General features: G+C 39.6%; 2 protein-coding genes and 2 pseudogenes across 7 annotated transcripts in view; 1 reads left to right on the top strand and 3 right to left on the bottom strand.

The window, feature by feature from the left end:
* The window catches only part of LOC129235976 (zinc finger C2HC domain-containing protein 1C), a 26,256-nt gene extending 11,668 nt beyond the window's left edge, over positions 1-14,588 (top strand). For 4 of the 6 annotated variants that reach the window (XM_054870084.1, XM_054870085.1, XM_054870083.1 and 1 more), the window contains exons 3-6: positions 12,796-12,912; positions 13,009-13,536; positions 13,659-13,697; positions 13,769-14,588. In XM_054870084.1, the coding sequence (XP_054726059.1) occupies positions 12,796-12,912; positions 13,009-13,536; positions 13,659-13,697; positions 13,769-14,305 (1,221 nt within the window). In that variant the 3' untranslated portion in view covers positions 14,306-14,588. Of the gene's footprint in view, positions 1-12,044; positions 12,140-12,263; positions 12,533-12,795; positions 12,913-13,008; positions 13,537-13,658; positions 13,698-13,768 lie in introns of those variants that run through there. The other 2 variants (XM_054870087.1, XM_054870082.1) reach the window with 2 other exon arrangements.
* LOC129236598 (U2 spliceosomal RNA) lies at positions 8,017-8,200 on the bottom strand (annotated as a pseudogene).
* LOC129236520 (U2 spliceosomal RNA) lies at positions 8,461-8,644 on the bottom strand (annotated as a pseudogene).
* LOC129235974 (THO complex subunit 1) lies at positions 14,484-17,249 on the bottom strand. The gene is made up of 5 exons (XM_054870078.1): positions 17,104-17,249; positions 16,371-17,042; positions 15,957-16,294; positions 15,557-15,892; positions 14,484-15,497 (listed from the first exon to the last, which is right to left on the bottom strand). The coding sequence occupies exons 1-5, from the start codon at positions 17,167-17,169 to the stop codon at positions 14,654-14,656; spliced, it is 2,256 nt and encodes a 751-aa protein (XP_054726053.1). The 5' UTR covers positions 17,170-17,249; the 3' UTR covers positions 14,484-14,653.

Raw genomic sequence — 17,249 nt, 5'->3', positions numbered from 1 at the left:
AAAAGTGGTACAGTCGTTAAAGGCTCATTCTTCCCCCACACTGAGTCTGACATTGACGCAAAAAAAAACAAAAAAAAAAAACTATCAAGTTTATGTGATATGAAACGTAATAATTTAATTGACAAACCTCCAAAATGAGTTGGCCAAATAGTACAGGGTGGGCCATATAGCGTTTGCTTTTTGAACTACCTATTTTTTTGGGAATGGTAACACAAATGACATGTCAAATGTGTTCATAATTTACTTAAAGGTTTGACATTTACGAAATGGGACGCTATACGCTTGAACAAAATTGGGAAATATTGAAAACCTATTTCCAAAGTGGTGAGTCTTCTTCTTCTTACGCGGTTACAGTAAATGGCGAGCGTTACCGTGACATGCTCAACTAATTTTTGTTTCCAAAAATTGAAGAGGATGACATGGACGACATATTTTTTTTGTTAAATTATTTGTACATTAAATTAAATATTCTGCAAAAAACCATACAACTCGCAGCATTGGCGACAGAGGCCTTCGGCTGAACATAAAATTAGTCTATGGCTTAAATCGATATTTTTAAATTTTTTACTACCTGTTCAGAAAGGGGATAAAGTAACATGCGAAATTAGTTGAGAAACATTACAAAACTTATTTTTATTAAATCAATAAATTTAGAATTTTGACTAAATTTGCAGATTTTAATGTGTTTTGTTTTTTTTTTTGTGGGTGAGGTAGGTTCCAAAATGCTTTCGCACCTACAGCAACCGTCGTCTACTGCGTCGTATGGTGTAGCCACTAAAACGATCCCTCCTCCCGAGACTACTTTCTATACTACTTCGTGAGGACCATAAAGGACCAATTTTATTCACCTACGTCTGGGTACACCATATTTGTAGCCAGATTTCATGCTATGGGCTCGTATTCTTGAGTCTCTATCTGTGGGGCTTCGCTTTGTTGCACTGTGTCGAGGTCAATCTTTTTTTCCGTAGTACGGTCTCTATGTATTTCTTTATCGCGTTCCAGCTGTCCTCGCGTTCGAGGATTTTGCTGATTTTGTTGCTCGGCGCGATGTCGCCAATCTGCTCCCTCAGAGCATTTCTTTCCGCGAGCCATCTGTCGCAATATAAAAACGTGTGTTCAGCGTCATCGCTCAGAGTTTCGTAGTATATGCACTTGGAATCGGTTTTTTTGCCCATGCAGTATAGGTATCTCCGGAACTATCCGTGGCCCGAGAGGAACTGAGTTAAGAAGTAGTTCACTTCCTCGAAGTTCTTTTGCATCCATTTGTTAATTGATGGAATAAGTTTCACCGTCTATCTGCTACTGGGTTTAGTGTCCCATCGGCTTTGCCACCGCAGCATGGCTTGGCATCTCCGTTGTGAGAAGCTAGTGATGACGTTTTTCTTCTTAAAGTCCCATGTATCCATTCGTTCCCAGACCATGAGTTCGTCGGGTATCTGCCTGTTGATCACACAATTGTAGCGTCTGAGACAGTGCGGTAGGCTGAGGCAACTCTGAGTGCCGCTGCTCATTGCACAGCTTCCAGTGCTTTGCGCTTGGCTTTGCAGTTTGGCACAATTTACATACTTCGCCTCCGTACAGGAAAATTCAGTTCGTGGCCGCCATAATTAGCTTTCTTTTGCTCTGTGTTGGCCCACCGATGTTTGCTATTAATATACTTAGCATACCCTTTGCTGCTTTGGTAGCCGCATGCCGTATCTGGGTCCAGAAAGTAAGCTTCCAGTCAAGTTGAATATTTAAGTATTTCACTACTTTTTGGGTCTCTAAGGACGTGTCGCCTATTTGAGGGATGACTTCAGTTTTATGTTTGGCAAGTTCCAGGCCGTGGTCATCAAGGCATATTTGGGTCCTTATCATAACTTGGTTCAGCTTCCTTCTAGCGCCCTCAGTGTCCCGAGCTGGTATCACCGCCCCTATATCGTCCGCGTATCCCACTGGATATGTATCTTCTGGCATTTCTATGCTCAATATCTCGTCGTAGCTCAGATTCCAGAGATCGGGGTCGAGAATACTAGATCCTTGAGCTGCACCAGACGTTATCGCTTTTGTTTTCTGGTCATCTGGTGTGTCATGCAGCAGTTCACGCTCTCTCAGGTAGCTCTGGAGAATCCTTAGCAGGCATTCAGATATTCGGAACCTTTCTCGTAGTGCCTTTATAATGTCTATCCATCGTAGGCTGTTATCGCTTTTGTTTTCTGGTCATCTGGTGTGTCATGCAGCAGTTCACGCTCTCTCAGGTAGCTCTGGAGAATCCTTAGCAGGCATTCAGATATTCGGAACCTTTCTCGTAGTGCCTTTATAATGTCTATCCATCGTAGGCTGTTAAAGGCGTTTCGTACATCAAGCGTTGTCAGGACGGTGATGCGGTTCGGGTGGTGGCGTCTGCGTTGAGCGCTGCTTATCACCTCCTCTATTACGCCAAGGGTAGATTTTCTGCATCGGAAACCGTATTGCCTTGCTGACAGTCCTCTTACACTCTCAACAGAGTCTACACGTCTACAAGCCTGCGCTGTATGAGTTTCTCAAGCAAGTTCCCGGCGCTGTCCAGCATGCAAAGCGGACGCCAGGCTGACGGTTGCGCTGGGTAGCCCTTACCTTTACTGATCAGCGTCAATTTCTGTATTTTCCACAGCTTAGGGAATATGCTTTGAGCGATGCATGCATTGTAAACGTCGAACATCACCTTGTATTATTAAGTATATAAGAAGTGTGTAACTTATGAAGAAGTGTACGTATGTATGGCTTAATTTTGTTACATTGTAGCCGCATTGTACAACCGCAAAGTGGTGGATAGCAAAGCGGCGTCATGGTATGCCTTCCAAATTTTTCCAATCAATGCATGAAATTGAACTACTTTTCATTGCCGGTTGCCGGGATACACATGCTTTCATGCCTATGTGTAAGTATGTATATATAGAAACAGATGTATTTACCCACTAGTGCTTATGGCTTAAGTAAATGTCAGTATCTATTTGCTAATTTTTGCATTTTCCTATTTATTTACTTTACTTATTATGCAGCTATCTTTAGGCTCAATGCCTGTTCTGATTTGCTTTTCAATTTTCAACATCTCAGGTGGGCGTCTTATGAGTGTTAGGTGTGTGCTACTCAAAATTGAAACAGTTCAATTTTAAGAGGTGTATTCGAAAGTCATATATTACACGTATACATTCACATACAAATATATACATATGTAGATATATTATATATGTAAATATGTACAAGTATTTATTTTTATAAGCCGTCTACTTGCTAACTCAATGAATTCATAATCGTGATGAATCATTCCTCGCTTTAATTAAAGTTATTCCTTTTTCGGAAAATCATAGTAGACCTACACAAATTCGCTACAGCTGATGAATAAATATCGCTAGTGCTGGCAATGGTAAGATAACAGGCTGTCTGTGTTACTTTCCTTAAATGGACATACACACAAGCAAACTTAAAAATATGTGTGCCTGTGTACAACAGTAGCGGATTAAGAGATTCATATGTGTAAACATACACACATACATACGTACATATTTATTACTATATTTATGATATTTACGGATATGAGACATAGACGGCCTTGCGCGGTTAAGCATCGCTTGTAGGTAGGAGGTTATTAATGAGTTGCGTAACCCAAATGTCTAAGTTACTTTGTACTTTAATGACAAGAAATGAGTAATTTATTGTAGTAGTTGCGAACTTCAAAAAGTAGGAGAATGCGGCTTACTTATACAATGATTTACATATTTACGTAATCTGCACAGTGAATTGAATACAAGTTCGTTGACTTGTAAATAGGGACTTTGAGTGAACTCTATAGGGATATGGAAACAAGGACATTATTAGCTGTTCAATTAATGGCTGCAGTAGTAGGCCAAGTGAAAAATTAATCTCATAAAATGGATCTACGGTTTGTGGGCGATTAAAAACTGTAAGCCTCGCAGGATATCACTGTACTAGGGTTGTACTACGAATTGGACGAGATGCTGGGTCAAAACTTCCCCGTTGCAAGGTGGCGCAAAATTAATAACGACATCGGAAGATTTATAATTTTTGTAAATGGCGTCTTACGTCAGCTTGTGAACTAGAGAGATGCAGTGTACAAGCAGACAGTGAATGGAGCGCATAAAGGTCAAAATAAAGTTTTCCATCACTCAAAATCATTTTTTTGTCTTAGTAAAAAAGATATTCAAAAAGAAAATGATTAATATATAGATTAATATAATTAATAACTAATTAATATTCAGTATACTTTCTCCTAACGGACACATTTCTTAAGCGAACTTTTTCCACTCCATCCCATATATCCTTAAGGGAACGGATTCCTGTAAACGGCCATATTTTCCCTGATTTTCATTAAAATTATTTAAAATGAAGAAGTCAATATATTTTTTTCAAAATTTACATACAGTTTATTTATACATTAAAATAATATAAACATTTTTTTTTTATTTTAATCATTTAAAATGGCGGATGTACACTCAATTCTTCCAGGATGGTGGCAGCGGGGCTTTTCAATCGGCAGGCATCGGCGTGACCTGAATACAAAAAACCAAAAATTTGTTTGGTTTATTAATGTCATAATTTCTATATGAATTAAAAAAAATGGGGGAAAAATTCGCGGAATAAAATGCTTAAGGGGGGAAGCTGGTCTAGAATTTTGAAAAAATCGAAAAATTTTTTTTTGTCTTAAAAGGTGCTTTAGGGTCTTAGAAATAATATACCAAATGAGGGATGCCAGCAAAAATGTCTAAATGCCCAAATTTTTCATTCGACGGCAGTGCCTCGCAGGTATGCCCCGAACGCTACTTACAACTTTAAACGCGTTTTTCTCGAAATCACTTTTTTTAAACTGGCCGAAGACATAACTCGAACAAATCTTTACCGATTCTTACGAAATTTTGACAATACATTCGAAATACCTTTCTCCGGAGACGTACGTAGGATTTTTTATTTATATTACATAGTTTTTTTTTTTAATCAACAATTTTATGTCGTTCTTTATAGTGAAAATTGTAACTTTTTGTTCAAACGTGCACCATTTCGCGAAAAAAACAAAATATCGAAAAAATCCTACGTACGTCTCTTTCTGTTGTTAATATATATAGAAACTAAAAAAATTTTATTTTTTAATCCAGGACAAAAATTAAGGAGTTTACGTCTTCGGCAATGGACCCACTAGAAAAAAAGGCGCCTTAGGAGAACTGCTGGACAGCCATTTTGAAATTAATTCAGACGAAAAATTTTGTATTTGTACCATGAAAGCTATATTATTAAACCTATTTCACAGATTTTCTATTGATTCCTTTGTTGAGTCAAAATAAATTCATAAAATATGCCCATTTTTTGCGCTCCAGACCAGCTTCCCCCCTTAAAAAAATGAATTTTGGGGCGAATTTTCCTACTATTTTTGCTTCGAAAAAAATTATTTTTTCGAAAAATTTTCAAAATTATAAATTTACTTAGAAAGTAATATCATAAGAAAGATGTGTGCAAAATTTCAGAGAGATCGGTCAATAACTTATCGAGGTTATCGTGTACGCCAATTCGAAAAATATAGTTTTGAGAAAAACGCGTCTAAAGTCGGCAACGTAACTATACCTCTCCCAGCGCTCGAGCGCAAAGAATAGAGTCGTCACGGTTGACGATCTATAATATAAGGAATACTTAAATTTACGTTCTAAAATTTTTTTGACATATTCTTAAAAAAAAATTGTTTTTCGCAATTTTACAGGTATCTGTCCCCTTAAGCATTTTTTTCTCTTGAGCGGACAAGCCTTCCTTAAACATATTATTCCCTTATTTTGAACTTTTCTCATAAGCGGGCAAATTTTTTAGTTCCTTAGGTGGACGAGCTCTGCGAGAATAGACAGATCAAGACACAAGGGAATAGACGCAATTGAGAGAGTTGCCGAGATTTCAAAGGCAGGCACCGGCTTGCCTAGGATGAGTACGTCGAAGATATATACCCCTCACTCTCAGTTTTGAAAACGGAACTTTACGAGAACCTAATTCTGGAAGCACAGTCTATGTAAGAAGTATCGGCCTCCAACAGGATGACCCGAATAATGTTGTGAACTTGCAACTTTATTTGATCACTCCCAAGAATGAATGTAAAATATTGAATGGAATACTGACGGGACATTGTCCCACTCCATATCACGCAGTTAAAATGGGATTGTTACAGAACGACGCGTGTAACTTATGCGATGAAGAAAGGGGCACGTTAGAACACCTCCTTTGCCACTGCCCTGCTCTAAGCAGAACTCATCACAACTGCCTGGGTTCAGTATACTTTTCATCTCTGAAGGATATTGTTGACAAAAGCTTAAACTGGTTACTAAAACTCGCCAAGACATGTAACACAAACTATGTTTGACACGACCCCAACAACACTGGTAGCACTACAGACCTTTGCGGTTATTGTGACATCTATTCAATTCAGCCAGATATTCCTAATCTAACCCAGTTGTTCGCTTAAGAGAGAGTACCCTATATTATAAATTTTACGCAAGCTGTTGAAACTTGATCACCAAATGACTGGGAGCCTTTTAATAAAAGGTCTTTCAAAAGTCGCGCTTAGAAGTTATTTCAAAATAAAGTATGTGTGCGTTCCGGTTTCACTATTTTTATTCAAAATACGGTTCTTAACAATTATATGTGAAAAATGGCATCATTTGTTTGTTGATACATGAACGCCTAATTGTGGAGAACGTCGAGATATCGGATATCGACGTTCAACGTTCCACCACACTTTGCTCTAAACAGCAATATTCGCAGCAGAAGGTCCAGTTTTTAGTCTGCCAGTCCTTTTTCTCTCTTCGACAGAATCAGTTTCTTGAACTTTGTTCACCAACCTTTGAATTGTCAACTCATTCAGATTATTATTGCCACCAAAACATCACGAATTTCGCCTCATAATCTGTTTCAATAATTTTAACGCGCTGTCCTATCATGTAAATGGAAAATGTCTCAGCTATGGGTTGCGAACGTCTCCCTAAATTCGCAATAGAAACAGGCACCATGGAGGTGGACTATTTCAAAACGCATAACTAAATCTAGTACTTATGGACCGAAACGGTCTGTAAGTGACTGTAAGTCAACCAGTTCAACCTAACATAACCTATCGTCTAAAATTATACATCTATTCACTTGACATATGTCAAAGATGAAATAAAAAAATATACTATCTAGGAATTAATCACTACTGACATCTAGGCGTCACTTTTGAATATACCAAAGAAATTATCGTCATTGCGATGTTGCCTGCTGAGAAACGAAGAAGAAAAATTGTTTACCTTTATTTGAAGAACTGTGGTACAAATTCAAATCTTAATTCTATTTAAGGAATTGCGGTACAAATCCAAATCTGGCTAGAACACGACCGAACATCAATTTTTAAGTCTGAACCGAACCGAACATTTTAAAGGTTCCAAGATAAAAATTAGTAATTATCTTTTTAATTGCGTATTTATATTCAATTTGAAAATCTTGTTCTTACTGACTACTCGTCCCAATGGAAGAGTCCAGGAAAGCCAATATCAAAAAAAGCACGTCAAGTTCGATCAAATGTCAAGCTTTGGCTCACTGTTTTCTTCGATTACAATGGCGTAGTGCATCAGAATTTCTTGCCAAAGGTCATACGGTAATAAAAAAATACCAGTCTAACGGTTAGACTTGATAGAAGTGAAACCTTCCGTAAAACAAACTGAGAGAGAATAAGACGAAAGCAGCATTAGGAGCGGGATAATTATAGGTTCATTATAATATTGCTATAAAGTTCATATTTTATTTTCTTCATTTTATCATTATTCATCCTCAATGTTTTCAATTTCAACAAATGATACGAGTGGCTTATGATAGATAAAATATGATACAAATGCTTTGGTTTCGATGTTGTCAAAAAAAATACCCAAACGGACCGAAGAAACAGACTTACAAATTTCTTCCATTTTCGTCTACTTGTATTCATATAAAAATTTATGTCTCTTCCCACCAAAGCTAAATGTATTAGTATATTTTTTCTTGTATTTATGTATTCCCGGCGGTAGTGCAATACCGGGCCAACCCGTGGCAGAGGTGGAGAGCAAGCCCCTAAAACACTCCGCGCATTTCCAAAAATTAGTTTAACATTTGTTGTCCTACGATGGAGGATCTATCAGATGTTAAGCTGATAACCACACTACCTAGTCAATACATTTTAAATAATAAACCTAATAAACCTTTTGAGAATTACACGCTCACAAAAAAAAAATTAATGTACGAAATATTTATACCGATTCACTTAAACTGACTTTCAGTATCTAAACCAAAAATAGAAAAGCCAAAAAACTGTTTTCAATAAATAATCATAAATGTCCTACAATGCAAATTTCAAAAAAAAATTCCATTTTCGTCTACATGTATTCATATAAAAATTTATGGCTCTTCCCACCAAACCTAAATGTATTAGTATATTTTTTCTTGTATTTATTCAAAGCCGAAATCCCGGCGGTACTGCAATACCGGGTCAACCCGTGGCAGAGAAGGAGCAAGCCCCTAAAACACTCCGCCAATTTCCAAAAATCAGTTTAACATTTGTTGTCCTCCGATGGAGGATCTATCAGATGTTAAGCTGATAACCACACTACCTAGTCAATACATTTTAAATAATAAACCTAATAAAACTTTTGAGAATTACACGCTCACAAAAATTATTTATATCAACATATAATAGAACGCTTCGTAACTAAATAACTTTTAGGCCAGCGACGACAGCATGGCGCGGTAGCCGAGCGACTAGCAATGTGAGCTTCCGATCCAAAATCCTTGGTTCGAATCACAAGAAAAAATAAAAGTTATTTTTATTTAGTTCGTCGCTACTTTTATATCAACATATAATATAACGCTTCGTAGCCAAGTTGGTCGCTTTTTCGTTTCACTTTTCCTCAAATCACTCCCAACGATTCTAAAGAAGTTTTCACTTCAAAAAGTTATGCGCCGTTTGCGTGAAGCAATACGAAAAAAATGCCCGGAATTGTGGAAAAAAAAAATTCATGGTTTTTGCATCATGATAATGTACCTGCTCACTCATCTTTGTTTGTGAGAAATTATTTGGCCAAAAACAGCAGAGTTATCATGCCTCAGCCACCGTATTCACCAGATTTGGCCCCCTGCGGCTTTTTTCTGTTCCCAAGATTGAAGAGACCTATGAAAGGACGGCGTTTTGCGACGATTGAGGAGATAAAAACCGAATCGCTGAGAGACCTCAAGGACATACCCAAAAGTGCATACGAGGGCTGCTTCGAGGATTGGAAAAAACGCTGGCACAAGTTTATTATATCTGAGGGGGACTGACTACTTTGAAGGAGATAAAATAGAAATTGATGAATAAATAAATATTTTTTGAGAAAAATGATAATTCACCTCTTATAATTGGCGCTTATGCTTTTGGGGTGTCCTCCGCCTCCTATTTGTGATGTGTGTCTTCATGTTGTTCCACACAAATGGAATGGCAGATATTGTTTTTTTTGTTTTTTTTTCAGTTTTTTATGAGGAGCTTTTTCATGGCAGAAATACACTCCGAGGTTTGCCATTGCCTGTCGAAGGACGACCGCTATTAAAAAAAAACTTTTTCTATAATTTTTGGTGTTTCTTATACCCATTTATGTTTCATGCACCCATTCGGCTACGGCGGCCGCCCATTTTAAAGGGATTATCTTTAGAAAATAAATGTCAAAATTATTATTCTACACAATTGGGCAATCAATCAATTCGAATTTTCGTTGTTTTATTTCAATTTAAACCCATATACCTCTAAATTGATCACCCTTTACATACGAGTATCAGCATATATCCTGAATGTATAGAAATAATGTGGAACCTTATCTGCAGATGCGAACAACTTCATTCCGAAGGCATTGAATCCACTAAAATCGACAGTTTTCCTTAGTATCACAAACCTACTTTATGCGGTTACAGCAAAATACACTCGCTTTAATTAAATTTGCAATTTTAAATTATTCGAATCTGGTGCATTACGAATGAAAATAAAAAACCAAATTTTCAATTCTATAGCAGGCTTTAGCGCCTTCCAGTTTGTGTGTATGTGAAGTTGACGTCAAGCCAATGACAGCGTGGTACTCATTAGTGTGGGCCACATTCGCCGCCCCAACCATAGCAACGTAAACACACATTTCGAATTGACATCGTCGCACAGGCACAGAACAAGCGCACATTAAGAAAGCACAAGCACAATACACCCACTTAAGCACCCATAGATGAAGGTATGCAGGGACTTTCACGGTGCTAGTGCTTTGATTTCTAATTTTCATACGCTAAATGGCTTTTTTCAAAGCGGCACAAAGAATTTTATTGATTGGCCTAAGGTCGAGATACTTTACAAGGTGCATCCAGCCATTACAACGGGTTATTGTTCAATTTCTTGAAGGCGAATTCTAGTTTGAGGAGCACTCGAGCAGACATTTCGGTACTCATAAAATATTCGGCCATAAATTTCTAACAAGTGCTATTTTGTTGTTGTACATATTTACGTATTGTATTATTGCATTAGTGTACGCGTTGGTGGTGCGAGTGAACGCAGAGTGGGAGTGATAGCGTCAACAAAACGGACTCGCTTAGCTTGACAATTCCTTTGGTGCGTCTGCTTTGCGCGCATAAGGAACTTATGTGTGTGTGTATGTATGTATATGTGCAAGGTGAAGTCCAAGACTTGCGTCATAAAAATGTTTTCGACGGTGCCTTCTTTTTAATGAGTTCGTGCGTTGGAAGTTACATATATCTCTAGCTGACTTCCAGTGAAAGCTTGGTGACATTCGGTTCAGGGGAAGTAAAGTTATTGCGTCTAAAGTGTCAGTATGTTTGAGTCATCGGTACGAAAAGGAGTTTCAAACAAAGAGGTAATATCAATTTTTTTTTTTTAAATCGGTAAAACGTTTACCGAATCATTTGAATTGATGAAAGAAGTTTATGGCGATGATTGTCTATCTCGTGCCAGAGTTCATGAGTGGTTTACACGTTTCAGAGATGGTTGTCAGGACATAAATAACAATAAACATACAAAAGCAGTAGCCACCGAAAACTCCAATGGAACTGGTTCGTAAATTTATCAAAAATGGGCCGAAATTATCGTTGAAATTCATGGACTCGGAGTTGAATATCTTCAAAACATCGATTTATCACGTTTTAATCATTTGGGCTTACGAAAGGTCTGTGCACGTTTCATTCTGCACAAGTTAACTGAGGACCAAAAATTGCTCAGAATTCCACAATCGAAAGACCTCATTAAAGAGGCGAGAAACGACGAGAACTTCCTTTATAACAGTGGAACTGGTGAAGCAACGTTGTGTTTCCAACATGAACTTGAAACTAAGCGTCAAAGTGTCGAATGGAAGGAAAAGTTTAGAAAAGTCAAAAATCAAGTCGATGCTCATTAGCTTTTACGATTTCAAGGGAATTTTCCACAAGGAGTTCGTGCCAATGAGCCAAACCGTCAATGCAATTTTCTATCCTTGAAGTATTTGTGCCATCGCATTCGTCAAATTCGCCCTGAATACCGCGAAGGAGGAAGCGGGCGCTTATTGCATGATAATGCACCATCCCACCGATTCACACTTGTGACTGACTTTTTGACTAGAAATCGTATTTTAACCATCAATCACTCATCGTATACGCCTGATATGGCTCCATGTGACTTTTACCTATTCGGAAAATTGCATTTGGCAATGAAAGGAGAACGTTTTGCGTCCGTAGAGGCCATCTAAAAGACTTGTACCGACATCCCGGTCAATGACCTGAAAAACTCTTTCAAAAATCTTTTAGATCGCGCAAAATAGTGTATCGAGATCCGAGGGGTCTATTTTGAATAAATAAGCTCGAAGTTATCTCCGAAGCTCTTGTCGTTCCTATTTCAGCTCCGTCTTGTTTATTTTGGACTTCACCTTGTATGTATGTATGTATATGTAATGTAAGTTTAACGGTAGAGTTGTGCTTGTACTGTGATTTAATGTGTGACGGTCGCATGCATGAATGGCGATGATTTGAGTTAGCAGATATTTTTGTATAATTTGTTGTTGCTAATTACTAAGAAATCGTTGGTCATTCACGGGGTGGGTTTGGGCCAAATGCCTTGCCAGCGGCCAAATAACATGTGAGTAATAATGAGTTAAATCGTGTAAATGTTTTGCTTGTTCATTCGGCAGTGAGAGACAACGCTTTGCTGAGTTATCCTCATAGTTAGTGTTGTTTTGTCTGGCGGAAGGACATGTCTCAAATACGTATACCGGCGAAATTCGTATACCTCTGTGTATGATAGCGCCTGCGGATTAAGAGAGAGGCATTTGGCATTTGTATGCACATTCGTATATGCTGCAGATAGGAGTTTATTATTTGAAACAACAACATGGCGACTTTGAGTCCAAATATCGATTTACTGCACGATCAATTGATACCGCCGGTCAAGCTTAGCGATTCGTGGGCGGGGCGCAGATTAGTTGAGGCGCTCAGTCAGCTGCCGCCAACGAACTTCAACTCATCGTTAGATGTGAGTTTTATCAAAATCGATTAGTGGCTCATCATAGCGTCACATCGGAACGAATTATATTCATTACATTAACTGGCACGTAAATTTGAGGAATCGCACAGCGTACATGCCAAGGCGTATTTAAAAATAACTCCGATAATTCCTAAATCTAATAAATTCGCCTTGGTACACTTAACAGACGTCACTAAAGGCTGGAGTTGTGAAGCAAATCGAAATTAATTTGAAATATTGACAACGCTTTTTTCTATACATATTTTTTGCAGATGCGTTTTCAGCAAAAACAGCAACAGGAGCGTGAGCAAAGGCGCTTGGAGATGACTGACGAGGGTGCCGGCACTACGGATGAAGTCGTTGGCGCAAAACGCATTACAAACGGCAAGGTACGCAGCCACAGATATGCATACACAAGCACACTTTCGAATTTCTTATTCTCATACATAAATACTTCTTTGCATTCCTCCCCGTCCCTGCTGCAGGTGCGCCAAATGTTCGATGAACGACGTCGTGGTGCTGGCATTGATCGCGCCAATCCGCTTAAACCAATCGCTTCTACGGCCAAAGCGCCGTCGCCTATTGCTCGCCAAGCCGGTGGCGCCATACAAAATTTACATCAAACGAAAAATGGCAACACGCCGACGGTTAGAATGCGCGTTGTGTCCAATGCAAATAATGTTTCCACACATGCGCGAAGTCCCCCGAAGCGGCTGCAAAACGGAAATACCGATGCGCTCAGCAAAGAGATGTCATCGCTCAGTTTGGGTTTGCACTCGCCAGAAGACCGCAACAATAATAGGAATAACGTTGTGGGGCGCGCCAAATCATCCAACAGCCTCAAGTTAAATCCGGTAGTGACGAAGAAGTCACCCACGCCGGCACCAGCAGCGGTGGCACATACCGCCAAACGTCCGGCAAATGCATCAGCTACGGGTGCACGACAAACGCCAGTGCCTGCCACAAGTTCCACCGTGAGAAGCTCAAAACCCACTGCAGCATCAAATACGAAGGTAGGCATTGTCACAAAGTTGCTGTTGGGCATGACTTGAGTTTTCCAATTGACTTGTCTACGACGTTTCATTTATTGAAAAAGTAAAATTCTCTGTTAATTTTTTTCCTTATTGACTTTTAGACACCGCCAAGAACTTCGGGAAATATGGCTTCTGCTGCAGTAAGTGTAGCCGTAAGGCGTAATAGACGCCATCTAAAAATCCCAATTCAATGTTTGCTTTATTTTTGCAGTCCATGAGAATGCAACCCGCTGCTGATATAGATTTGACCAACATGGGACTGTGTCAATACTGCAATCGCCATTTCAATACTGAAAGGCTGGCAAAACATGAGAAAGTATGCGAGAAAATGGTGCATACCAAGCGCAAAATCTTCGATGCGGCTCGACATCGTTTGCGCGGCACCGACGCCGAGAAGTATCAGAAAAAGGGCCAATCTCGCAATAGCGCCAACAACAAATCCGCCTACTCGAGTGCTGCTGCTGTAAGTGGCAAGCCGGCCAGCATGAAGAAGAATAATTGGCGCAGGAAACATGAAGAATTTATACAAGCCATAAGAGCAGCCAAGCAGGTGCAGGCGCACTTGGCTCGTGGCGGCAAGCTGAGCGATTTACCACCACCGCCACCTTCGGAGAACCCCGACTACATTCAGTGTCCACATTGCTCGCGCCGTTTCAATGAGTCAGCCGCTGAGCGGCATATTCCACGCTGCGCCAATATGATACACAACAAGCCGAAGCCGGGTCAGGCGCCGCCACGAAGGAGATAGACTAGGATCGGTGGACGCCAACATATTAAAAATTAACCTTTTTAAACATTTAATTTCATAGCAACTAACAACGTTCAAGTTTTGGTGCTCCGCTTACAGAATCGTTGACCAGCTGGCTCAGGGTGCTCTCAACATAAGGCCAATTGTCTGCGTGGACTGCCAAGAATTTAGATGACGATTAATGTTAATGTAGACAGTGGAAGGCATTCACACCCTGTACATGTGATAAATTATTATTGTAAACTTGACTTTTGGAATATTATTAAAACATAAACTAAATCAACACCGAGTTCTGTTTATAACATCAATTGAGTTCACACTTAAGATTACTATTTAAATTGTTTCATCCTAATCTGATAGCACCTCCACTTTGTCCTCTTTGGGTGTGAGTCGGTCTATGAGCGCTTTTACCGCCTTTGCTGCGGCATTTATCTCCAAACCTTCCAGCATATAAGCCCAATTATCGAGACTTGCGTCATCGTCATCGGCGAACCAGTTACTAAGCATTGCGATGCACCCACCATCACGATCTGGATGTTCCGTCTCAAAGTATAGCAGCTCATCAACAGTGTACCCTAATTTTTTGCCCAATTTTTTCCAGTCATCACCAATGAGTGGCGCAATTTCCTCTATTTGTTCTCTGGAGGCCGTCATCGGTTTGGTGTGTGCATTGCGATCATCATCGCCTTTGTCCAAGTCTCCTTGCACATCCTCTTCGGTTAACATGGCATCACCGTCACCATCACCGCTGCCATCACCGTCATTTTCCCCTTCACCTTCACCGTCACCAACACCATCCGCATCTGGTTCACCCTCTGTTTCTTGGGTGTTCGATCCCTGCTCGCTATTAGATTCGGTCGCATTAACAGTATCGGCAGTTGAATTGCTACCAACTAATGCGGCGTTGTTGGCATTCATAGCCGCTTTGGCATTATCTATACGATCCTTGGCTAAACGACGGCGTACTCCCTCCAGATAGTCAGCAATTTTATATGATGGCGAGTTTAAGAATGTGAAAAAATGTGGCGACTGCCTGGCTAGTAAACGGAGTGCGCGCCATTCAAATGATGGATCGTTCTTTTCATGCGGATTTTCGAGGAATGTTTCAACATGTGGCAAAAAATTGCGTTCCTCGCTCTTGCAGGCCTGCAAATTATCTGGCGAGTAGTTCCAGAGGCGTGTCAAGACATCACTAAACAATTGAGCTCGTTAAAATTTTATTTTATTTATGGACATATATGTACTACTCACTTGCCCAGAAAGAATTTACCATTGCGATGAGCTTCTCGCAAACTATCACCAAGTGTGCGTTTGGAGCGCTTAGCTGCAGGTGGTTTGGCAGGCGTACCATCAGCGTTTCCTGCATCCTTGTTTGTGCTATTATCTGCCTCAGCTTCATCGGGTTTGCGGAACTCTTTACATCCATCATTCTTCCAGTTGTTCCACATTTCCTCGCGCGTTAACATATGTTGTACCGTGCATGAAAAACGTTTTCCATTCGGTGGGGTCTCTTCGAGCAATTTATATACCTTTGCTTGGGTTTCTTTGATGAAGTCCGTTTGCGCAGTAGTTAATGTGTTTGATTCACTACAAGAAATTTTATTAAATTGCGAATTACCACGTTTTGCGTTTTTTTACGTTTTCAACTTACGTCTTAAACTTTACGGTTAATTGCAAATACTGAAAGAGAATCAGAAACTGTACTAAGACTGAGCGTCGAAAGTTTGAGTCGGACAACTGAAGTGTCAGCAATTTCGGATTGGTTAGAAACTTCGCAAAGAAATGATCTGACTGTCGCACAATCTGATCTGCCTCACTTGAATTTTGATTTTCCGTTTCCACTGAAATATCGGCAGCACTCAATTCCATTTTCATACTTTCTAAGTAATCATCCGCCGTAACAGCACTTTCAGTTTTTTCTGCCGCGCTACTTAGCCGTGGCTCCTCCAACTTGAAACTGTCGAACGCTTCTAATATAGTACCTGCATGCTAATGGCAAATTTTAAGATAATACAAAACAATGAAATTAATGATTATTTATAAATGACCACAAATAACTACTCACTGCTTGGAACATTTTCCATTGTGCTTTACTATAGCACTGGTTCGGGTTGCGGAAAAAGTCTTGTAATGACCAAAATTTGCAATACAGATTATAATCAATTTTAATAGGAATATCCTCCACGGTATCTTCCACAGTATCGTCCAGGTCTTTGCCATCCACGCCGTACTCAGTGACATTGTCTAAATTGAATTCCGATACAATATTTAATCCTGAACGTTCGGAGAAAGGGAAAAATTTGGACAGAAATAGCAATATACGTCCACAAAAAACAGTATTCTGTGCGCGCGACAAACGCCGTAAAAGATCGTTGCACATTCTTAGTATATTATTTTTACAAGATGAGAAGAATATATCCTCCTTCCACACTTCAACCATTTCTTCAACGAAACTAAAGATTTGTTCACACTTATCCAGCGTGACTGCATCGAAGATGTCGCCCAACAGCACAACTGGTATGGTCACTGAGACAATTTCTACGCGCACAGCGTCAACTGATAGCCGCACCAGAGCCCCGACCTTCTCAACATTGTCACTCAGGTGGAATAGTAGCATTTCACGAAAAGCTTGATCCATAGGCGACTTCTTATCATGATCAGTATTAGCGCCGAAGGATTCGTAAGAGGCGCGCAATATTTGAGCGTCCTTCTTTTGGAATGCTTCGTTGAGTGCTTTCTGAAAGTTGTATAGAGTTGTTGGTATAGCCACACGTTTTTCAATGTTTTGAAATACCTACTGTAAATTCCGTATGCAAACCAATAAAGCCTAGGGGCCGCTGCTGAGTTACAACAGCTGTACTCATTTTTAAGTTAACTAGTTGGATGAATATTGGCAGAAATAAATATTGGCGGAGAAAATTATTTATCAAACTACAGCCGGGCA

This window comes from Anastrepha obliqua, chromosome 1 (assembly GCF_027943255.1).
Source record: "Anastrepha obliqua isolate idAnaObli1 chromosome 1, idAnaObli1_1.0, whole genome shotgun sequence".
NCBI lineage: Eukaryota > Metazoa > Arthropoda > Insecta > Diptera > Tephritidae > Anastrepha > Anastrepha obliqua.
This window is presented reverse-complemented; position numbering and strand designations above follow the sequence as displayed.

Bases quoted from the DNA above. Each gene is read 5' to 3' on its own strand.
- LOC129235974 (XM_054870078.1), bottom strand. From the start codon at position 17,169: ATGAGTACAGCTGTTGTAACTCAGCAGCGGCCCCTAGGCTTTATTGGT. The intron at 16,295-16,370 runs GTGAGTAGTTAT...ATTTGCCATTAG, and splicing joins AATGGAAAATGTTCCAAGCA to CATGCAGGTACTATATTAGA. The intron at 15,893-15,956 runs GTAAGTTGAAAA...AATTTCTTGTAG, and splicing joins TTAACCGTAAAGTTTAAGAC to TGAATCAAACACATTAACTA.